The 25,175-nt window shown below is 40.7% G+C and overlaps 1 protein-coding gene across 9 annotated transcripts in view; it reads right to left on the reverse strand.

The window, feature by feature from the left end:
• Positions 1-2,891: 2,891 nt before the first annotated feature.
• Positions 2,892-25,175, reverse strand: part of kif28 (kinesin family member 28) — a 51,156-nt gene continuing 28,872 nt past the window's right edge. For 5 of the 9 annotated variants that reach the window (XM_069930881.1, XM_069930883.1, XM_069930886.1 and 2 more), the window contains 10 exons: positions 24,673-24,817; positions 22,459-22,577; positions 21,854-21,961; positions 19,350-19,624; positions 18,806-18,940; positions 14,953-15,119; positions 9,004-9,107; positions 7,444-7,585; positions 5,136-5,320; positions 2,892-4,921 (listed from right to left, as the gene is read on the reverse strand). In XM_069930881.1, the coding sequence (XP_069786982.1) occupies positions 4,721-4,921; positions 5,136-5,320; positions 7,444-7,585; positions 9,004-9,107; positions 14,953-15,119; positions 18,806-18,940; positions 19,350-19,624; positions 21,854-21,961; positions 22,459-22,577; positions 24,673-24,817 (1,581 nt within the window). In that variant the 3' untranslated portion in view covers positions 2,892-4,720. Of the gene's footprint in view, positions 4,922-5,135; positions 5,321-7,443; positions 7,586-9,003; positions 9,149-14,952; positions 15,120-18,805; positions 18,941-19,349; positions 19,625-21,853; positions 21,962-22,458; positions 22,578-24,672; positions 24,818-25,175 lie in introns of those variants that run through there. The other 4 variants (XM_069930882.1, XM_069930884.1, XM_069930885.1 and 1 more) reach the window with 4 other exon arrangements.

The raw sequence follows: 25,175 nt of genomic DNA on the forward strand, positions 1-25,175 counted from the left end.
AAGTGGAACTATAATATATCTAGGAAAGAGGAATGGTTCTGAAGGAGAGAGGCAGGTTTCAAGGAATTGAAGTTCAGTACACAAAAGTGCTGGAGAAACTTAGCAGATCACACAGCATTCTTTATGTAGGAAAGGTATAACCAACACGTCAGACCTGAACCCTTTGTTAAGGCATGAGCACAAAGCAAGCAGGCACCTGAATAAAATGATGGGGGGGAGTGTCAGGAGGAGACCCAAAGGCAAGAGCTCATAGGTGAAGATAGGATGGCGGGCAGAAAAGAAAAAAGCTGGGATGTGATGGCTCTCTTGAGTGAAGAGGGAAAGGGTGGGGAACTGGAGGAAAGGAGACGGGCAGGGGAGGGACCTAACAGAAATCTGAATGCCATCTCGTTGGAGAATTCCCAGATGGAATATTAGGTGTTGCGGGGGACCTCTGTTTGGCAGTGCACAAAGCCCTGGACAGACATGTCAGTGCAGGAGAGGGGCATGACATTGAAATGGTTGGCCACTGGAAGGTCCCTGCTGCTACAGCAGACAGAGTGAAGGTGCTCAACGAAACAGTTTCAGATAATTGACATTTATTAAAATCAATATCAATCAAATACATTTCAAATTCATTTAAATTGCAACAAGTGAAAGACATTTATGTACAAGGAAGGGAAGGTGTAAAGGGATAGGGCCAAGGCAGATGTGAAAGTAGTTCACATTGATGATGATCAGCCTGGACAGGTGGGCCGAAGGGCTTGTTTCCTTGCTGTATTTACCCTGACTAAGCAAGCATGCTATTAAAGTCCTTGCATATTTTTCAATGGCTGAACACGAGTCGCATTCAAAGACAAAATTCTTTTGAGTGTTGGAGTGTTAGGTGTCTTGCTGTGAAAATGTTTCAAGGCAGGCAGAGTTTGGTAATCAGGGAGCCAAAATTGGGGACTGTTGCCTCTGCACCCAAGCTTGGAGGGCATACACAAATGGGTAAGCGCCTCTTATTCTGTCATGATAGAAAGGCAAGCACAAGAATACACACAGAACCACAGAGCAATACAAAGACCTTGCAGAAATGAGTGATATTAATGTCCGGTAGATTTAATCCTGGTTAATACCAGAATCTCATTCAAAGGTTCAAGTGAAATAGTACAATATTGTACAATATTGTATTCTTCCTTACAAATGTGATAGGCATCTCTTTGAACCCATTGTTACAAGTTTACATTTTGCATATCTCCTTTCTAAAGACAGGAAAATGGCTGACATCAATCAATTATTTACATGTACAGGTCATAATTAAAAGATGTCATTTCTTGCATAGGAATTTGGCAGGTCTGGTTTCTAATACACAGTAACATTCATGTTCTTTTTGCCCAAGTTTTAGACTTTAACACATGTAAATGTGTAAATGGTTGGTCTCACAATAATAAGCCATCAGGATTAACAATGGGGAGAGAAACTTCTAGGTTGGGACAATATTACATTGAAACTTAACTGCACCCTACGGCCATTGTTAAGTCAAAACGGGACTTAAATGTTGTAAAGTTCAATCAGCTGCATTTGTGCAGGAAGCCATTTATGAATGGGTTGCTCATTAACAGGTGTTTGGCTCGACTGGCAAAGTCAGTTAGCGCTTCAGCGTTGAAAGGTATTATAGATTCTGCAAGTCTGCTGTAGTGCTGTTAAGCCAGTTTCAGGAAGAATTTTGGGCCATTAACACCTTTGTAAACTCAGGACAATGTATGCAGGAAATTGGCATAGGGAATAAGGGTGGAAGGGAAACAAATAGAAGTGTCATGGAACATATGGAGTTTAAGGAGAAGGAGGTGCTTGCTGCCTTGCAACAAATAAAGGGAGACAAATCCCCTGGACTGGAAATGATATTCCTGCTGAAATTTCTGGATATATTCAAAATGTCCTTAGACACGGGAGGTGCCAAAGGATTGGAGAATAGCTTATGTTGTCGCGCTGTTTAAGAAGGGTTCCAAAAGTAAATCAGGCAATTATAGGCCAGTGAGACTGACATCAGTTATATGTAAATTTTTTGAAGGATTTCTGAGAGAGAGGATATATAGATATATAGATATTTGGACTGTCATCAGCTGATTAAGGACAGTCAGCAAGGATTTATGCATGGTAGGTCGTGTTTAACAAATCTTGTAGTTTTTTTTGTGTAAGTTATCAAGAAGGTTGATGAGAGAAAGGCTGTGGATGTTGTTTTTATGGACTTTGTCAAAGGGTTTACTAAAGTTCCACATGAGAAGTTGGTTCAGAAGGTTAGGGCATTAGGTATATATTAGAGAGGTTGCAAACTGGATTTGAAATTGATTTGATGGAAGAAAACAAAGTGTGGTGGATGGTTCTCAGACTGGAGGTCTGTGTTGGGACCATTATTGTTATCTATATAAATGATCTAGATGATAACATGGTGAATTGGATCAGCAATTTTGCTGATGACACAAATATAGGAGGCGTCGTGGACTGTGAGGAAGATTTTCAAAGCTTGCAGAGGGACCTGGACCAGTTGGGAAATTGGGCCAGTAAATGGCTGATGGAATTTAATGCAGATACGTTTGAGGTATTACACTTTGGAAGACCGAATCAGGGTAGGACGTACAAAGTAAATGGGTAGGCCATTGAGGAGTGTGGAGGAGCAAAGAGATCTGGGAATAAATATATATAAATATATATATATTTATATATAAATATATATAAATAAATATAAATATATAAATATATATATTATATATATAAATAAATAAATTGTATGTATATATATATAAATAAATAGATATATAAATAGATATATATATATATATATATATATATATATAAATAAATAGATATATAGATAGATATATATATATATATATAAATAAATATATATATATACATTGTTCCCTGAAGGTGGCATCTCATGTGGACAGGGTTGTAAAGAAAGCATTTGGCATCTTAGCCTTTATAAATCAAAGTACTCAGTATAGAAGCTGGGATGTTATGTTGAAGTTATTCAAGTCATTGGTGAGACCACATTTAGAATATTGTGTGCAGTTCTGGTCACCCAGCAGCAGGAAGGATATCAATAAGATTGAAAGAATGCAAAGAAGATTTACTAAGATGTTGCTGGGTCTTCAGGAATTGAGTTACCAGGAAAGATTAAACAGGTTAGGGCTATACTCTTGGAACGAAGAAGAATGAGGGGAGACTTGATAGAGACAGAGTAGATGTGAGTAGGATGTTTCCACTTGGAATGGGGGAGATAAATATGATAGGTCATAGCTTCAGCTGAAAGAGGAGAGGTACAAGGGGAACATTAGGGGAAAGTTTTTCACTCAGAGAGTGGTAGGAGTGTGGAATGAGCTGCCATCTGATGTAGTGAATGCAGATTCATTCTTGAGATTTAAAAATAAATTGGATAAATACATGGATAGGAGAGGTCTGGAGGGTTATGGAGAGTAGGTCAGTGCAACTAGCTAGTTTTATTGGTCGGCACAGATCAGAAGGGTTTTCTGTGCTGTAAAGTTTTATGGTTCTATTATTGTGTGCTTTTAAATAATTAGTGTAATTGGGGATTCAGCCTGACTGGAAGAAACAGGGCTGCTCAGTACACTTACACATGGGGTTTTTCCTAACAACAAGTTTTAAAACTCTAGCTTTAAAACTCTAGCTTTAAAGGTAGAGAATTCTGTATTTAATAAAAACAAAACCACTGGTGCTTTTTCATAACTTTCACTTCTGGATTAGCATAGAAATGCAAATTTTAACAAATGGGCATAGGTTTTCATCACTTTCTGGTAGAACTTAAATGTAATGGCATGCTCACTGGCTAGTATTGAGCTGGCTTTATCCCAGCTGCACTTCCTCGTCCTCTGGCAGCTTGCTAAAAAAAAATTGTTCGATCCCTAGTAATCAAATCATTGCTTCTATTAGCACCCTGAGATGCATCTCATCAAGCACTGGGAATTTATCCACCCTCAAACCCTCTAAAACAGGTAATAATTTAATACTAAAAAAATCTGCAAATCTAAAAAATAAATGCTGGAAGGACTTGACAATCAGTGGAAAAAGAAACAACATCGGAGATGGGAATAAGCTACAAATTCTTTTTCAACTGGTACAGGATGGGCCTGAGTCACACATTTCTGATTCTGCATGACCCGTGGTAGATACTATATCTGAGGGAATTGCCTGGAAATAATATCCAGACGATCTTTAAAAATTGTCATTGGTATTTAAAGTATTTTAGTAAATTTTAGGTGCATCACCTGGTAATAATTTATTTTTTAATCCTCTTGACCATACAAATTATATTTAATCTTTCAGTAAGTTTTTTCAGTGTTGCTGCAGTAAAATTTTCCCATCATGCTTTTAAAATTGTTTCCATTGCAATAAAGAATATTACAGTTCCATTAGCACTTTATCATTTAACAGAAGATTAATACAAGATGATAAATTAACAATGGGGTAAACAGACATTCAAAGCAGGGGACTAAAAGCTTGATGAGAGGTAGATTTTAATCCAGTTCTTGGAGAAGTTTTGTGAGGATTCTAGAGCCAAAGCTAGTGGGAGAAAGGAAGTCCAAACCATAAAAGGCTAAATTTAGTTCTCCAAGGGTTACAGAAGGGTTCCCTTCTAAGTGGAAACATGCCTCTTTCATGCAATTGGAAGTTATGATTGACTGGGCATCTGTGGACCTTATTGAAATGGAAGTATTTCCCGTGAATTCTTTGCTTTTTATACTTCAGAAAGGCTTCGCTTGGTGGAGTGGAACTTGTTTTCTCCTGGTCTTGTGGTGTTTTCCCTTTTTTTCTTAACGATGAAGCTAACATCATTTTTCAGCTTGTTTATGCAAGATTCAAGTTGATCCCCGAAATTCTTTATTCCCTGACTTTGCTTGTGCAGATACATCTGCAGTAATTCCATATCATTCTCGACCTACAAAGTACATATTATACACTAACTAAAATGGCACACAAGGAAATATACTGTCTGATAATGTTGAATTACCGGCCACAGCATTTTAAATGTTTATCACCACTCAATGCATTGCAGGTAAGAACTGCAGAGTGCAAAAAGACACAATTTCGGGCATTTGGTGTTAATTATTGTATGTAGCAGGTAATAGCAAGTGAATTTGGATGCAACATACCGGTGGTCGATGCTGCCTCAGTCCTGATATTTGGCTTTGCACCCTGTTCATGCTTTTATAAAATGTTTTAAGAGCCTTAGCAAAGTCAACTTCACAGCTGGCCTTCGATGTGCTCCTCCAACCAAAGAGTTGTGGATTCATTTGATGGAAGGGCTTCCCTCCGGATCTTGAGGCTAGAGATAAATCTAGGATTTCAGAAAGGAGCAATATTGGAACCCAGAATGAAGCATAGGGTGGTTTCCTGGACTGAATGCTATATTGACACCTAGACAATTTTTATTTTAGTGCAATTCTGGGTTTTGTTGGCTGAAACGCCTGTTAAAATATTCTCAGTGCAAGCAATATTAAATATAGAAACAGGTAGAAACAGCAAACATTAATAGTAGTTAAGGAACGTATCTGAACCTTGGATGCAGTTTTCCTTCAAGCCTGGCTCTCTTTACCAACTTGTGCACCTGCAAACTAATTATACAAGTTAGCAGGCAGCTGTTTCTAAGGTGACAATTAATATGTTTCAGGTCCAATTGGGGCATAAATATTATTAAGGACGATTGGGAATTGAAGTCAGAAAGTGCTTTTCACAAAAGATAGTGGTAATCTGGACTCTCAAAGCTTTTTGCATTGGGTAGAGTTAGTAAAGACCACCCACGCTCAAATTCACCTGGGGGCACAGCTCCTAGTGGCTAAGTGGGCTTTCTAATCCAATAATTTTAAATGTTCTGGCAATTAACTGCAGATTTTTACAGATATGTCAAAAATGTAATGCATTTGCTGCTAAGGGGACTGCAGTAAAACACCTGGTATCTGGAATTCAAGCAACCGATTTTATAAAAAGTAAATAAATAAGAATAAAATAATAGGTAAAAAAATAAACTTTTTAAATTGTAATAGTAAATATTCTTGCAGTAACAGAAAAACTTTTCGTGAAGATGGGAGCAGAGTGCCTTGGTTGTTCTTTGCTCGTAGCAACTGTTTGAATAAAGTGGTATCACCCAGGATGAAGAGCTGGTTGATGCCGCTTACCATTAGGATGATTCTCTTAAGTGTTCCCTTATTCCCTGCTGAGTCAGAGTTGCCCTGGTCAGAGGCTTTATCTGTAAACTTAAGGGAGGGGGTGTTAATTATCTATAATGTTGTTCATCTTTCGGGTGGCTCCGTGAAGGGGGAGGAACCTGCAGATGCAGCAACGGTTAAGTGTTTTCAAAGCATATGACTGAAAATAAAGTAAAATGCTTTATGTTCACTAGAAGTACAGCATTTTTGTCTTTTAAACTGTTTATTCTTAATGTAGGTGCATTAGTCATTGTAAAAGTAAGTCTCAAGCAACAGGAAAATATACCTTGATGAAGGACTCAAGCCTGAAATGTCAGTTATGTAATTTTGCCGTTGCTATATAAAGGACACTGTTTGAATGGCTGAGTTTCTCCAGCATTGTGTTTTTACTTTAGGAAAGTAAACTTTTCCGGCATCCCCATAAGTGCCAAATATCAGGGGTTTTTACTTTACAAGAACCTGTGGCCCATTGCTCCACAATGTTTTAAAATATTTTTATACACCCCTTTAGGCTGTAGCCTGCTGATGTCCATGATCTTAGATACAATGGTTCTACTGGAAGACTGGGCTGCCCAGGCAAAACGACTACAGTAAAATCCCCATTATCCAGAATTCAAGCAACCAGCTTGATGTTGCTTGGATTGGAGAAAGTGTCTCTTGAGGCAAGGTTAGCAGAGCTGGGGCTTTTCTCTTTGGAGCGAAGGATGAGAGGTGACTTAATAGAAGTCTACAAAATTATGAGAGGCACAGATAGGTTTCCCAGGGTGACAGCAGCAAATACTAGAGGACATCTGTATAAGGCGATGAGAGGAAAATTTGGTGGGGGGGGGGGGGAAAACACATCAGGATTGTTCTTTTTTAAAAAAAAGAGATAGGGGTGCCTGGAATACATTGCTCAGGGTGGTGGTGGTGGAAGCTGGTACAGTCGGGACATTTAAAAAAGCTCTTGGATAGGCACATGAATGCAATAAAAATAGAGGGTTACGGAAAGATTTAGATTGTTGAGTTGGTTTATAGAAGTTGGCACAACATTGTGGCCCAAGGGCCTGTAATGTTCTGAGTTCCATAACCTAACAGAATGACCAAACTGATTTCAGGGGTTGAATGGGTTAATCCTGATGCTGTCAAATTGAATCTTGGTCCTCTGTTTTATGTTAAACAAAGTTTAATCTTGTGTTAGATTTATTTGTACGAAATTAAATATTATACAAGATGACCCAAATTACTTTGCATTAGATTGTTAGTTCTTCATTACCATCACTCATTTTGTTTATGGCGGTCTGCAGCATGACGTTGTCATTCCTGAGGGTTCGGTTGATATTTCTCAGCAGATCAGTCTCTTGCTCCAACTTTGATAATTTAATGTACAGTTCAGAGAACTGCTCATCTCCCTTGTCCTACAAATTGATTAAGAATTTTAGCTTTCAAACATAGCACAATGCATGTATATTATGTATCCTCTAGTCCAAACCATCTCTTTGGACCTTTGGAAACAAAGTGAGTTGTTTTATTTGGTTTGGTTTGCATAAAAACCAGAAAATTATTTCCATGCTATACTATTGGATACAACCTGTACAGCCTTTGTAACATTCTGATATTTAAAACAAAACAACATTTACTACTATGGTAGTAACATTGGGAGTAACGTTGCTTAACCAGCATTCTGGTTATAAAGGTTCTATTAGGCATTCCTAATTATTTAGTATCATTCAAAGTGCCCATCTTTGTCATCAACAAGTTAATTGTTACTGTTGATTACAAATTTCCACTAATCCACTCAGTGAAGTGATCATTACAAAATGGGAGCTACAAGTTCTCCACATTTCCCTTGTTTTTGTATCCCCTTCAAGGGGCAGTTTGAGAAACATCACATGATACTGAATGGAATTGTTCTGTGATCACTAGCTATTCTGCATTTAGAACAGAATAGTACAGCACAGGAACAAACCCTTCAGCTCATGATGTTTGCACCACTAGTATGCCAATCTAAACAAATCCCTATCGTTCTATTCCCTGAATAATCATGGGGATGTCTAAATGCTGCTTAAATATTGCCGACATTTCTGCTTCCACCACCTTCCCTGGTAGTGCACCCATCCACCTACCACTTTCTATGCCAAAAAAAACCTCAAATCTCCTTTAAACTTTTCCCCTTCTCATCTTAAACCTCTAATATTTGACGTTTTCACCCTGGAGAAAAAGACTGACCGTCCACCCTACCTATGCCTCTCATAATTTTATAAACTTCTTTCAGTTCAACCTCTGACACTGCAGTGAAAAAAAATCCAACTTTGTCCATCCACTCCATTTAGCCAATACTTTCTAATCCAGGCAACATGCCAGTGAATCTCTTCTGAACCCTCACCAAAGCCTCTACATCCTTCCTGTAATGCAGCAGCAGGAACTGCTCACCAATGTGATCCAACTAACGTTTTATTCAGATGAAATAGGACTTGCTAATTTTAATTTTCAAGGACGTGACACTCACGGTATGCCTTCTTTACCAACCTGTCCTCGTGTTGCCTTTTCAGGGAGCTACCCCAATATCCCTCTGCATAACCTCCATATCACCCTGTCATTTACTGTCTACTTTCCTCTTGCATTTGAACTCCCAAACTGTTCAAGCAGGTTAAATTCCATCTGCCTTTCCAACTGATCTATATTCTTCATTAGCCTCTCACAAACTGCAATTCCACCAAATAATATCACAACATTCACTCTGTTGAAAAAAAAGTGCCTTGTAAATCTCCTCTAGAAAATAAAATGACAGGAGCAGTTAGTTTACAAAAAACAAGCTGTAAATAAGAATACTTACCTCATCCTTATTGGAGAGTAGCTGTGATCCAACATAATCTATAATTATACTGCCTTTGTCGGTAACCTCAAAATTACCAGGAAAGACCATTTCTTCACAGCCTTCTGCACGGTAGAAGGAAAATCAGATCAAACCCACATTCGTTCTATCAAAAAAAATGTGCACATTAAAAGAAAAACAAACTGCAACCTCCTGCGTAATTAAATGGATTGCCTTACCCAGTGGTACTTGAACCAGATTAACATAGATTCGGAACTTTCACTAGCCTTTTGTGAACTATTCTGGAGAGTCTTTCAGGCTTGCATTTTAGCAAGTGGGCTAGTCATAAGGGTGAAAAGACAAGGTCCACTTAAAATGTCAAAAAAAAACAAAGCAAAACTGCAGATGCTGGAAATCTTCCGATGAGAGGTCTGACAATCCCTCTCCACAGATTATCAGTAGTATTCGTTGTTTTGTGGCAGCAGAATGCAAACATTTATAAACTACCTGACAAAATAAATAAAAATTTTGCAAGAAAAAGCCAAAGGTAGTGTCTGTGGTTCATTGTTCATTCAGGAATTTGGTGGCGGAGGGGAAGAAGCTGCCCTTGTGCTGCTGAGTGCTTGTCTTCAGGCTCCTGTACTTCTCTCCTGCCCAATGGTAGCCTAGCCTGGGTGATGTGGGGCGGCGGGGGGGGGGGGGGAGGGGTCCTTGAGGATAGAGGCTGCTTTCTTAAGATACTGCCTCTTGTAAATGTCCTTGATGGAATGAAGACAGGTGCCTGTGATGTCACATACCAAGTTAACAACCCTCTAGAGTTTTTTTTTGTCCTGAGTGATGACATCTCCATATCAGACAGTGATGCAACCAGCTAGAATAAAACTTGGAAAACTTGCCGCACAACACAGACCCTTCGGCCCACCAAATTGTGCCAAACCTTAGAAAAATAGAGGGCTAAGGGAAAGCCGAGTAATTTCCAAGCACCATGATTCTATCCAAAAGTCTCTTAAAGAACCCTAACATATCCACCTCCACCACCTTTGCTGGCAGCCCATTCCACACCCCCACTACTCAGCATAAAACAAACTTGCCACTGACATCTCCTCTGTACCTACTTCCTAGCACCTTAAATCAGTGTTCTTTTGTGGCAATCGTTTCAGCCCTGGGAAAAATCCTCTATTTACACGATCAATGCCTCTCATCACCTTTTTCACCACTATCAGGTTATCTCTCAACCTCCACTTCTCCAAGGAGAAAAGGCTGAGTTCACTCAACCTGTTTTCATAGGGCGTGCTCCCTAAACCAGGCAACATCCTTGTAAATCTCCTCTGCCCCCTTTCTATGGTTTCCACATCCTTCTGGTAGTGAGATGACCAGAACTGAGCACAGTATTCCAAGTGGGGTTTGACCAGGGTCCTATATAGCCGCAACATTACCTCTCGGCTCCTAAATTCAATTCTATGATTAATGAAGGCTAATACACCAAATGTTGTCTTAACCACAGAATCAACCTGCACAGCTGCTTTGGCCTCCAATGGAGTCAGACCCCAAGATTCCCCTAATCTTCCACACTGCCAATAGTCTTACTACTAATACTATATTCTCCCATCATATATGACCTATCAAAATGAACTACTTCACACATCTGCCACTTCTCAGCCCAGTTTTGCATCCTATCAATGTCCTGCTGTAACCTCTGACAGCCCTCCACACTATTCACAATACCCGCAACCTTTGTGACATGCTAACCCATCCTTCTACTTCCAAATCACCAAGAGTACGAGTCCCAGAACAGATCCCTGAGGAACACCACTGGTCACCGACCTCCATGCAGAATATGACCCATCTACAACCACTCTTTGCCTTCTGTGGGCAAACCAGTCCGGATCCAGAAAACAATGTTCCCTTCAATTCCATGCCTCAATAAGCCTTGCATGTCACATCTTATCAAATCCCTTGCTGAAATCCATATCTTCTTTGGCTTGGCTTCGCGGACGAAGATTTATGGAGGGGGTAAAAAGTCCACGTCAGCTGTAGGCTCGTTTGTGGCTGACAAGTCCGATGCGGGACAGGCAGACACGATTGCAGCGGTTGCAAGGGAAAATTGGTTGGTTGGGGTTGGGTGTTGGGTTTTTCCTCCTTTGCCTTTTGTCAGTGAGGTGGGCTCTGCGGTCTTCTTCAAAGGAGGTTGCTGCCCGCCAAACTGTGAGGCGCCAAGATGCACGGTTTGAGGCGTTATCAGCCCACTGGCGGTGGTCAATGTGGCAGGCACCAAGAGATTTCTTTAGGCAGTCCTTGTACCTTTTCTTTGGTGCACCTCTGTCACGGTGGCCAGTGGAGAGCTCGCCATATAATACGATCTTGGGAAGGCGATGGTCCTCCATTCTGGAGACGTGACCCATCCAGCGCAGCTGGATCTTCATAAGCGTGGACTCGATGCTGTCGACCTCTGCCATCTCGAGTACTTCGACGTTAGGGGTGTAAGCGCTCCAATGGATGTTGAGGATGGAGCGGAGACAACGCTGGTGGAAGCGTTCTAGGAGCCGTAGGTGGTGCCGGTAGAGGACCCATGATTCGGAGCCGAACAGGAGTGTGGGTATGACAACGGCTCTGTATACGCTTATCTTTGTGAGGTTTTTCAGTTGGTTGTTTTTCCAGACTCTTTTGTGTAGTCTTCCAAAGGCGCTATTTGCCTTGGCGAGTCTGTTGTCTATCTCATTGTCGATCCTTGCATCTGATGAAATGGTGCAGCCGAGATAGGTAAACTGGTTGACCGTTTTGAGTTTTGTGTGCCCGATGGAGATGTGGGGGGGCTGGTAGTCATGGTGGGGAGCTGGCTGATGGAGGACCTCAGTTTTCTTCAGGCTGACTTCCAGGCCAAACATTTTGGCAGTTTCCGCAAAGCAGGACGTCAAGCGCTGAAGAGCTGGCTCTGAATGGGCAACTAAAGCGGCATCATCTGCAAAGAGTAGTTCACGGACAAGTTTCTCTTGTGTCTTGGTGTGAGCTTGCAGGCGCCTCAGATTGAAGAGACTGCCATCCGTGCGGTACCGGATGTAAACAGCGTCTTCATTGTTGGGGTCTTTCATGGCTTGGTTCAGCATCATGCTGAAGAAGATTGAAAAGAGGGTTGGTGCCAGAACACAGCCTTGCTTCACGCCATTGAGACGGGTTCAGAGAGCTCATTGCTGTATCTGACCCGACCTTGTTGGTTTTCGTGCAGTTGGATAATCATGTTGAGGAACATCAATGTCGCATCCTCCAAAAATTCAATCAGGTTTGTAAGGCACAACCTGCCCTTGAATAGTCATGTTGACTATTCCTAATCATATACCTCTCCAAATATTCAGAAATCCAGGCTCCTGTGATCTCCATCAACTTACCAACTACTGAAGTAAGACTCACTGGTCTATAATTTCCTGGGCTATCTACTCCCTTTCTTGAAAGAAGGAACAACATCTGCAATCCTCCGGTTTCTCTCTCATCCCAATTGATGATTCAAAGATCATCACCAGAGGTTCAGCTATCTCCACAGTAGCCTGGGGTACATCCCATCTGGTCCCGGTGACTTATCCAACTTGATGCTTTCCAAAAGCTCCAACACATTCCTTTCTCTTAAGATCTACATGCTCAAGCTTTTCAGTCTGCTGCATGTCATCACTATAATCGCCAAGATCCTTTTCCATAGTGAATACATTAAGTACCTCTGCTATTTCCTCTGGTTCCATATGCACTTTCTCACTGTCACACTTGATAGGTCCTATTCTTTCACATCTTAACCTCTTGCTCTTCACATAGTTGTAGAATGACGAGGCCTTCTCATGGCCCCTTCTGGCTCTCCTAATTTACTTTTTAAGCTCCTTCCTGTTAACCTTATAATCTTCGAGGTTTCTAACATTACCTAGCTCTTGGAACCTTTTGTAAGTTTTCCTTCTTGACCAAATTTTTTACAGCCTTTGTACACCATGGTCCCTGTACTCTACTTCCCCTGTCTCATTGGAAGAACTTATGAAGGACTTAACACAAATATCCCTTGAACATTTGCCACATTTCTAATGTACTTTTCCCTGAGAAAATCTGTTTCCAATTTATGCCTGATAGCCTCATAATGCCCCTTACTCCATTTAAATATTTTTGTAACTTGTCTGTTCCTATCTATTATAAAGGAGAAAGAATTATGATCACCATCTCCAAAATGCTGTTCCACCTGACCAGGTTCATTTCCCAATACCAAATCAAGTACAGACTCTCCTCTTATAGGCTAATATACATATTGTGTAAAGAAATGTTCCTGAAGATACTTAACAGACTCCACACCATCTAAACCCCTTGCTCTATGGAGATGCCAATCGCTATTTGGGAAGTTAAAACCCCCCCCATCACGATAACATTATTAAACCTTTCCAGGATCTGTTTCCCTATCTGCTTCTCAATATCCCTGTTCCTATTGGGCAGCCTATAAAAAACACCAAGTAATGTTATTGACCCCTTCCTGTTCCTAACCTCCACCCACAGAGACTCCGTAGACAATCCCTCCATGATGTCCACCTTTTTTCCAGCCATGACACTATCTCTCATCCACAGGGCCATGCCCCCACCTCTTTTCCCTCCCTCCGTCCTTTCTGAAACATCTAAAACCCGGCACTTGATGTAACCACTCCTGTTCCTGAGCCCCCCAAGTCTCTGTAATGGCCACTACATCATAGCTCCAAGTACTGATCCACATTAAGCTCATCTGCTTTGTTCACAATACTCCTTGTGTTAAAATAGACACATTTAAACCATCTGTCTGAGTGCGTCCTTGCTCTATCACCCGACTATCCTCCTTCACACACGGTCTCCATGAGGTATCCTCCTCTTCCCCAGTCGCTTCAGTTGGTTCCAATCCCCCCCCCAAAGATTCTAGTTTAAAGTCTTCCCAGTAGCCTTAGTCAACCTCCCGCCAGGATATTGGTCCCCCTGGGATTCAAGTGCAACCTGTCCTTTTTGTACAGCTCCCACCTACCCCAAAAGAGGTCCCAATTATCCAGAAATCTGAATCCCTGGCCCCTGCTCCAATCCCTCAGCCACGCATTTATCCTCCACCTCATTCTATTCCTATACTCACTGTCTTTTGGCACAGGCAATAATCCAGAGGTAACTACCTTTGTGGTTCTGCTTCTCAACTCCCCATCATCTTTTTTCAGGATCTCTTCCCTTTTTCTACCTATGCCATTGGTACCACTATGCATCACAACCTCTGGCTGTTCTCCCACCCACAGCAGGATATCTTGGATGTGATCTGAAACATCTCGGACCCTCATATTTGAAACTGCCAGTGACTGCTGAATGAGCTCAATGGAAGAGAAGCCACAATGAAAAGTATTATTGAGAAGTGAATTGGATTGCTGTAATTACAATGTCCTTTCTGACTCAGACTGTTGAATATTGGAGGTTGAGGACAATTGGAAGGAGTGGGAAACAAGAGCCTTGTGATTGGAATGTCATTTTAACATTTTAAAAATACTTGGGATATTGCTCCATTGGCTGCCGAGTTCTCAAAACGATGTCATAATCATATGGTGTAAAGACAGCTCCTTTGCTTCAACCACTCATTTACAGTAACCCTGTAAATATAGTAAACTTGTCTTTTTTGCCCATCATTCCACACATCTTTGGGATGTGGGAGCACCCATTAGAAACTCCTGCAGTTCCAGGGAGAATATACAAACTCCACACAGGGAGCACTGGAGACCAGGATTGAACACAGGTTACACCCATGTTCAATGACACCCATGTTCAATGACTCATCCCTTCAATCTTTAACTGCAACAAAGAATATTAGTATTAGTTGCTCATTTGGAGAGAGGGAAGGCTACTGGAGGCAAAATTTCCAGCCTTAATTCATTCTTTCTTGTGTGAAATGATTTGCCTCCAGTAGGTTTCCCTCTGCCCATAATAAAATGTAAAAGTGAACAGATTCATTATTACCTTGGAGACCCCACAGATCCAGAACCAGGGCATGATTTTGCAGATAGTTCAATAACTCCTGTGATACACATTTGACTGCGAACTGCATTGTGTGATCTACTTTTGCATTTACTGTGTTCCAGACAGGTTCCGAGTGGAAAAGGTACGGATGATTCAGTACACGATATCTGAAGGGATTAGAATGCAGTTGGTCTTTTCTTTACCTTGGATCAGCAGATCTTCATTTTATTACATAAATAGTGAACACAGCTTTAGAAATGCATAGATATTGATAATTCTACATCAGACTTAATTTGTAAACATGGAATCTTGTAAAAAAGGGCAAAGGTTTCAGATACCTTTTTTTGGTGTTCATGACAAAGCAAAAAGCAGTGCAGAATTTTAAATATACAACAGTAGTTATTCAGAGACTATCAAACCATTCAGTTACTCTTCAGGCTATGCAAAAATCACACAGAATGTGAAGTACAAAAACAGTTAGTGCTGGGATTTATATTCCATGCAAAGCCCCCCTGTCATCTATTAACATAGTTTTCTCATATTATTCCACGTATGAACCAAGCCCTTCCTTAGAACTTCTCCACTTAACCACATAAAGAGCCCATTCAATTCAGAGAACTGGTGTTCAGGATTCTCCTTGTGCTGAAGTCTGCATTTTAAGTTTAAATAGCACAATATTTTCCAGCATATTCTATTCTGTTCAGACCCTCAAATTCCCCCCAGGGTCAAGAGAAACAGGATTCATCTTATGAGTTAGCTGCTCCTTGCTAGGTACAAGAGTTTTTAAAAAAAGGTTTCATTAGGTTTAGTTCAAACATGTTATGAATGAATATTGTTGAAATGAATAAAATTATTAGATGTTCACTGTGAACACAGGTTCCCAAGAATGTAAGGCTAATGCATGTTAATGAAAAGTTTATCACTGGTGTCATTTTTAACTAAGTTTGGATACCCGACTATGGAATTTAGAATCTATGATGCAAGGGTTCCCTCAGGTCTCACATATTTATTAACAAAAATAACTCCCCCTCCCCCTGGGTCTATTGTGACAACAGGACTACAAACAGGCTGGTTCTGTCTCAAAGTACCAGAATCCAAAGTGGAAGTGATGGAAGTTGGCGATTTTTGTCTTTCTTTTAGTTGGGCAATCTGTCAAAATCATTATTTATTCAAAACATACAGATTTTCCCAGAGCGAAGTCCATATAAGATTGATTCCATGTTTTCACCAAACTCGTACATTTTTGTCTGTATGCTTCTGGTACCAGCTCATAAGCTTTCAATACTGCTTGTTTAACAGTATCATAATTTGCCACTTGCTCTGTTGTCAAGCTAGAGGATGCAACTTGTGCTTTTCCCTTCCATACACTTTGGAGCATAAGAGGCCATTTTTCTTTTGGTCATCTTGGGCTCTCTGAATCTATATCTCCCTCATCAAAAGGAGGAACTAGATTCACCTCTCTCCTAGCCAAAAACCTCTGCCCAGGAGTTACAGCCTCAATTCTCTTACATCCCTCCATCTCAATTTTTATCTTTTCTAATTGAAACCGTTTGTCCCTTTCAATCTTTTCCAAGTCATATTTTCTTCATCTTTCATCATCTCCCTTCCATTTTTCAGCTCCCTCTGCCTCATATTGTTGGCTCTGCAACTCAAATTCCATTTTTCTCTCTTTCTTCCACCCTTAATTTCTCCAACTCCAATTGCAATTCAACAGATCTATCCTTTGGAAATTTTTCTAAGTCTTTCTCAACAAATTCTCCCTCATCTATATAATATTTCACTATAATCCTCTGGATTTGTATTATCCTCATCCAATGCTTGACTTCAGTCAGCTTTAATGCCTTAGAAATAACCATCAGTTCTTCTTTTCTCTTGCTCTTCAGCTCTGGAGGTGATGGTTGTGACAAAAATGTATCATCATCCATTGCTGCTGTTTTTCCACACACAAGCTTCAAATTAGCTTGAAAAAAAATAAACCAATTAACTAATAAATCAAAAAAACTCCAATTTTAAAATCAAAAGGACAATCCCCCATAAAATGTTACGAGCCTAGAGGACCCCAAAACCCAGCAGCAATAGATATTCATAACAACAAATGGTTACTTAAAAAAGTTGCTTTTAATTATCTTTAAACATGAAAATAGAATCACACTTTAACAACTCTAATTCTAAGCGCACGTGTGTGTAAGTTCAGAAAAGTTCTTTGGTTCACAGTCTAATCTCACTTCTCATTCCTCCAAGTTCACGGGTTGTAGGCAATTTTTATACTGTGCACAGAATTTAACATTTATAAAGTTCACCAGGCTTTGATGCTTGAAAGGTAAATGGTTATCGCTCAGGAAGGTTTTTGTCGGTTTTCAGAGAGAGATTTGTTGTTCCAGGACAACCACAACTGATGTACTTCCATCAGCCACTCCAGGGATTTGCTAACGAAATTTGCCTCTTCAAGGTTCTCGAGATGTTAACCTCTTTGTTTCAGGTCACCACAGAGTGAAACAGAGAGAGAAAACCTGTTTGACTCTCTCTGCTTGCAAAACCATATAACCCTCTTACTCTCTCTTTCAGAGAGCAGTGGCTCAAAAATGCTTTTTCATCTGTTGCCTTTTGTAAACAACAATCAAAGCTCTTGCAAAAGCTGTGAGGTCTCGATATGTCTAGCATGGGGCAGAGCTCCAGTATTTCAAATAAGATCTGTTTTAATGTGTTTGTATGTAACGCATTCTAACAAACCTTTCCAAATTTATCTCCCAAAAACATATTTATATACTTTGACACAGTATCATTACAAGCCATTGGTTAGTCCTCTCCTGGAGGACTGCACAGTTTTGGTCTTTCTTTTGCAAAAAAAAGGGTGGTGCTGACATTGGAGCCAGTGCAGAGAAGTTTCACTGGATAGGTCCCTGGAGTTTTGGGGTTGAAGGTGTGCAAAGCTGTTGGGCCTGTACTAATGGAGTATCAAAAGATTCTGAGGTGGTTTAATAGGGTGGAATTCAGTGAAGGTATCTGGAACTATTAGTTGCACCATTTCAAATGGAGAGGAAGATCATTCTTCCCTCACCTTTGGTGAATCTTTGGAATTATCAACTCTTGAGAGCTGTGGAGGTAGAGACATTCAATATATTCATAGTAATAATTATCAATATTTGAACTACAAGGGATTCAAAGAGTCTGGGGAGAAAATAGGCAAGTGGTATTGAAGCCAAGATTGGGTCAGCCATGACGCCACCGTGTAGTGGAGCAGAATTGAGGGACAACCCTGCTCCTGCTTTCTTACGTAGGTTAACATACAGTTTGTACTTAACCTCTTCACACACTATGGTGAACTAGATCCCCAGGGCTGTGGTAGAGGTCAATAGCATCAACAAATTTAAGACGAATATTTCTTGCAGAAAAAGTGAAGGGATAGATTCAGACTTCAGAACATTGCAGTGGACAGGACTGGTGATCATAGAGTTATTTGTTACAGAAACAGGCCATTTGGACAACTGAGCACCTGTTTACACAAATCATTCACAATCTCATTTTATTCTCCCCATAAATTCATCAACTTTCCCCAGATTCTACCATTCTAGAGTTAGTTTGCAGTGGAAAATTAACCTATTGACCAGCATGGGTTTGGGATGTGGAGCAGGCAAGACGGAACCAGGCTCTCACAGGAAGCCCAAGCAGTCACAGAGAATGTGCAGACTTTAGCACCAGTGGTCAGGCTTGAATTTGGGTTGCAGAAGCTGTGAAGCAGCCACTCTACTAGCTGCTCCTTTTCCTGCCAATTCCCTGGTTCACAGAGGACCTACAGAGTGTTTCATGCATATTGAAGCTGCAATCAAAATGTTTAAGAAAAATAATTTCTTACGAAATCTGAATTCCTCTCTTGATGTTTTCCTTCAGCCATTTAATCCCCAGGCATCGAGTTATCTGAACTTGAAAATCTAGCCTGTGTCCCACTAATTCTGTGGGGTCAATAAGAATCTCCTTTTCACCCAGAGGTCTGCAAAACAGAAGAACCTATTCACTCAAAATTCTTGAAACATATTTAATCAGGTACAGGTAGCAATGAGTAATTCTAAGAGCAATATAGTGTCCCTAGACCCGATTCATGCAATCTGCTCAGCGTACACTGGCATGGCAAAATGAGATGGCATGTTTACATTTCAATCAAAACTGCTGATCAAATTTTAAATGGGCTGGACCTGGCTTGCTGACCAGTCTCCACCAAACCTGTGTGTCTGACTACCCTCAATTCATCTGGATTTGGAAGCTCCCGATTCCCCCTCTCCCCAAGAGGTTCATTCCTGTTAAAGGATTCTGATGTGGAAAACAGTGTTCCTCTTTTCAGTATTCTTTTTGTTCCAGCAGACATTTTAAAAAGGAAAATACCAGTCTCTTCTGAAACTTACTGTCCACTTGGGTTGCATGGCACCAGGTTCATCTGTAAAATGGCCTCCTCTTTGCCCTGGGAGTTACGAAACTCTACATGTTCCTCCAACACAATGCAGTAGCTCAGAGACTGAAGCCAGACATAAGCAGAACCTAAATGAACTGCTTCAATAGGATCCCAGAATGGATCATTCTCTCTATCCTCGGATATATTCTGCCCATCAACAAAGCGCTGATAGACATCTTCCATTATGAACTTCCTGTTCACGAACTTGGCCTTTGACCAGACCCATATCTGTTACAATGAACAACAATTGGCATCAGTCCTTTTAAGACACAACTCACAAGAGAATGCATGATAATTGGACAAATTCTTTTGATAACTGAGGAAAAGAAAACAAGAGCAGAGAAGCCATGGTCAAACTTTGTAAAACATTGGTTTGGGTACTGTTAGGTCTGCTTTGTTCATGAATGAGTGAGACAAACACCAGGCTGAGTCAAAATCAGGGTTCTTTGTTCTTTATTACCGGATTGTAACACTTGCGACCAACCATGTTAGTCGGAGAATGCATTCTGCCGTTATCAGCAAAATGGTGATTTTTTATGCCCTTGGATATGTGCTTAGAACATCATCATATCATTACTTGTCCAATGACTAAAACTGTTGCTATCCTTTCCCTGCTAGCTTCCTGCCTCTCAATCCATCAATGTCTCTCTTATCTTGTAAGTACAAGGATGCATTCACATCTTGTTACAGCCCTGTACATTCCCATCTCATGATGTTTTACCTAACAGGAGTACAAGGACACCTCCCCTTCTTGTTACAGCCCTGTACCGGGTAACTCCCTACACATTCCCATCTCATGATGTTTTACCTTACAGTACAGATAGCCTATGGTGTACGGTTCCAGTCATCTGTGACTGAAAGGGTGAGATCACAGCCCCAGCGACCCAAGTTCAATCCTGACCTCTGATGATCCAGCTCCCACAAGGCTCTGGGGTAGAAAGTTCTGGAGATTCACCACTTCTATGAGAATACCTGCATATGAATCACATAATCCAAGAAAAGTGCGGCACAGAAGAAAGTCATTCAGCTCATTCTGTCCATGTTGCCCAAATACTGTGCTATTCAAACCACAATCCAGTTCTTGAGGCTTTGTAGTTAATAGCACATCAGATATTCACCGAGATAATTTCCAGACATAACGATGTGTCTGCCTTGAACATTGTCAATATTGGGGGAGGGGGGGGGGACAATTCTTCAATTCCATTTTTATCCTTCAATCCAACCATATTCCCAGCTACTGAGCTTGAAGAGAAAGAGGTGATTTTTATTCTTCGTGACTTAATATATTAAATAAACACCTCAATCAACCCTATTTTGCTCCTGATCCAATCGTTTAGCAAAATTTTCACTGCCATCTGACATTCCAGTAAATCCTCTGTGCAGGTAGGTAAGTTTTCAAAAGACAGGGGATCTGAGGCTATGGGAACTGGCAAGGAAATTGATCGGACTGATAAGATTCACCCAGATATAAAGTAGTATATCTTTCTGCCTTGTAGCACGAACTACTCAAAATTGGAAGAGTGGAGACTGATCAAATTGAATGAAAAGCAATTCTCATTGATGGCTGTAGAAAAAACTTTTCTGCACCCGCCAAAGTGCTCAACTCCCTTAACAGCCAATGGCATCAAAGCAGGAAGCCCCATTTTCAATTTGGAAGGTGCAGAAAAACAAGGGGAAGGTCTGAAGAGGAGTCAGATGTTGAGCTTCAGAGTATTAAGTGAATGACTTCCTTCCCACCTGTCCTGGGTAAACGTACCTCTCACTTTGTTCGTTTTAGATTCGTCACAGTGTTTGAGCTACCGAAAGAAAATAGACGCACACGCCGAGAGCACTTAAGTTTATACAATTCTTTATTACAAATTCTAAAGCTGATATCAAACTACCATACGCAAGCCCTTCCCAATTATACATCAATGCCTGGACTGGTCCAAACTGCCGAGGAGAGGCAACGACTGCACACTTGTAGTAGGTTGTCGGGGCGCCAGTAGCAGCTTCTCCACCTCCCCTGACTGGGACGTTGGCTGGACTCTAGAAGTTCATCTTTTTGCTGAGAGATGTTGCCACCTCTCGGAGAGTCTCAAACTTCAGCAGCGGGACCATAGCTTATATTACCCAAAAACTGCTTACCCAAGCACTTATTCCCAGCTCAAAAAGGAAGGTGAGCGAGCAAGCTAGCATGCCGAGGCTTCTATCGAATAACACAACTTTCTAGCTTATCACTTTGAATACAATGGTTTATTTTGCTTCAAGGTTAGGTCGCTATCTGACAGTCTGTGACCAATATACTAACAAGCAGTAAGATTAAACGTTCTTGGCACACAGATGTCTTTTTGTCAGATAACTGTATCTCTGGGCCCCATGGTCTAATTTAGCTTATGTCTGCTGAGTCTCAAAGCAGGTTACTGATTCTCAGCCTTGCAGAAGCAAAAGCATGGTTTAAATCCCCCAATACACCACCTGATCGGTTACTTTGTTTGTCACCTTCACCATCACTTCCTTCGTCAGGTCAGAGCCTCTGGAGTCTGTTAGCGCCAAGTTTTTCACTTCCAGATCAAAACTGAAATCCTGTTTTTGTAAAATTAAAATAATTGTCCAAGTATCAAAAATAAAATTCCACTCCAATGTTTTCAACAAATCCAAGACCCAACAGTCTTGAGAGCATAACCTCAGTTGATCCTTCAGCACAGCACTGACAAAACATTAGATTGAGCACCATTTGGCCCTCCTGCTAACACAGACATTCTCTGCCATCATTTGGTGTCCCAAACCCAGAAAGTCAAATATATTTATTTGCTGTTCATGGAATTTTAACATGGAGAAATTGCATCAAAAAGGGTAGGATATTGGAGGTATTACTTAATGGAGGTTCTTCCAGTGTTGAACCAATGGAGATAGTGAAGTTTTCCAATATTTTTCTTATTTTAAATAATAGGGGAATTATGGGTCTGGGAAAAAAGTTGGGGAAGTGGAGCTGAATCCATCGATAGATCTATTCCTATTTCTTACTGCCTGCCTGAATGAAGAGTAGAGATTGCTGCAAGGGAGAAAAATGGAGCGATTACCTTATGCAAGTCTCCACTGATCTGGTTCGCTTCCACCACCATTGGTTTCACTCGGATGTAATCATACAAGACAGCAAGCACACTTGGGTCGACACTCCTGTTGTTCCTACCCATGTGACCTGATCAATGGATAGATAGCAAGGAACTCATTAAAGCCTCAAAATTCATTGTTTAATAATCCATCAAAAGGTGGCCTCTGTGTCACTTTTACCAGGTCTAAAGCAATAATGTACATTCATTCAAAACCAATGAAGGAGGGTAGCCAACGACTGCAGTATTTCAATGAAATTTAAAGTCCAAGTTGGATTGGTATATTGTCAGGATCTGCAACTCAGTAGCAGTGTTCAATGGATTAATTGCCAAAAATACTGATACAGCCTGAAAATCATGTTTAACCACCAAAATCATAGAATTTTTAAAGAATTACCATACAGCTGATCAAAAATTAAGATAAACAATAGGCAATAGGAGCTGGAGTAGGCCCTTCGGCCCATTGAGCCAGCACTGCCATTTTACAGATCATGGCTGATCACTACCATCAGTACCCCTTTCCAGCCTTATCCCCATAACCCTTAACTCCTTTGCCCACTAGAGTCTTATCTAACTCTCTTTTGAACATAATCAGCGAATCTGCCTCTACCACCCTCTATGGCAGAGCATTCCACAGATTCACACTTCTCTGGGTAAAAAAATGTTTTCTCATCTCCGTCCTAAAGGGCCTACCCTGTATTCTTAAACTATGCCCTCTAGTCCTCGTCTCCCCCATCATTGGGAACAAGTAATCCGACTTCACCCTGTCTATCCCCCTGATGATTTTGTATACCTCAATCATGTCCTCCCTCATCCTTCTAAACTCCATCGGTTACAAGTCAGTTTTTCTATGTCCATGTTACTTCCATTTCTCAGTCTTAAAAGTGCTCATCTAAACATGATGAGGGTTTCTATCTCCACCACCCTCTCAAATAGCACGTTCCAGAGCCCCACTATACTTCGGGTGAAAGATTTTCTTCAACTCCTTTTCCATTTCTTTCCTGATTGAAATTAAGCTGACATCTCCATACTATTGATCCAAGAAAAACAAGTTAGCCCATCGACTGCATGGACACTTCCCACTGCCTTGGGAAAGCTGCCAACATATTGAAGAACCCATCCCACCACACGCTTCACCTCCTTGTGGCAGGCAATAGATCCACGAGGTTGATACTATGAACTGCCATGTTCAAAGACCATTCCTTTCCTGCAGTCAAGACTCTTGAACGGATCTCTGATATCCCAGCACTTTTCCTTATATCCTATGCTTTGCCCTTGTAATACTGAACTCTGCAATATACAACAGCACCACACATTAATCTGCACTCTTGTTTCATTGTTTGCCCTACTTAATTATGGGTTAATTTGCTTAGATTACATGCAAAAAAAACGGAAGTCTTAGGATTACCCAGATGATTGTGTCTGGACTCAATGGGCCAAATGGCCTACTGTGTAATAATAAATGAGAGGGTTACCAAGAATCAACCAAATATTATTGGACAGCAGTTTAGATCAGGAGCAGGTTATTTACATTAGCAAACACTATAACCATATAACCATTTACGGAGCGGAAACAGGCCATGTTGGCCTTTCAAGTCCGCACCGGTTCACTGATTTTGTGCGCCCTCTTCAGGCATTGGTGATTTTAAGTGGAGTGTATCTTTGAGAATTTTAACATCTATCCATAGGTTCTCTGTACTTTGGATGTGAAATCTCATATTAAAATATTCAAAAACATTGGCTGGGAGAAGCCAGTGAGTGGCTGTGGACAATTACTTCTCAGACTGGAGGCCTTGGACTAGTGGTGTGCTGCAGGGATCGGTGCTGGGACCAGCGTAGCTTGTCATCTAGATCCACAATCTGGACAACAGTGTGGTGATTGGATCAGCAAGTTTGCAGACAATACTCAGATCAGCAAGGAAGGTTTTCAAAGCTTGCAGAGGGATCTGGACCAGCTGGAATAAACAGCAGATGGAATTTAACATGAACAACTGTGAGGTGTTGCGTTTTGAAGGACAAACCATGAAAAGATGGTGAACGGGTATTCGGGCACTAGTTGGTGGTTTAAGACAATTCAAAAGGTCTCGTAACAGTGTTTCCAATGCCAGCTCACACATCATCTGGTTTTTATTAAGGTCACCATACATTATTATTATTAGACATACAATTCTTTACATTGCTTACCCAAAGCTTCTCTGTCAAAGCCTTCAACTTTTGCCAGCTCTGACTGGAAGAAATCATAATCGTATTTGCTCAAGTCCTCATTATTGCGTTCGCTTGGATATCCCACGTAAAGATAAGTGCTGTTGGATCCCAGAATAAGTCTGTCCTGAAACAAATTATACAAAAAAAATTGGTCTTTTTAAAATTGTCTTTATTTTCTGATTACAAAACGATTTAATCTCATCTGTACAGCTGGTGTAAGGGATCAGTGAACATTACAACGTGAAAGCATTAGTTGTTTGGTAGAATATTACAAAATGCCTTGCATTTCCACAATGGGAACACAGAGTATTGCTTCACCTAGAATTTTTAAATAAAAAAAAAATTAAATATACAGTTTCAGGAAAAAAATCTAAATTTGTTAATCTATTAGTTGCCAAGATACTGGAAATGAGAAAGAAGTCAGCGAGGGGACTTCAGATACATCCCCTGTATACAATTCATATTAAATTTATCTTCTTGTA

Source organism: Narcine bancroftii, chromosome 4, assembly GCF_036971445.1.
Source record: "Narcine bancroftii isolate sNarBan1 chromosome 4, sNarBan1.hap1, whole genome shotgun sequence".
Classification (NCBI taxonomy): Eukaryota; Metazoa; Chordata; class Chondrichthyes; order Torpediniformes; family Narcinidae; genus Narcine; species Narcine bancroftii.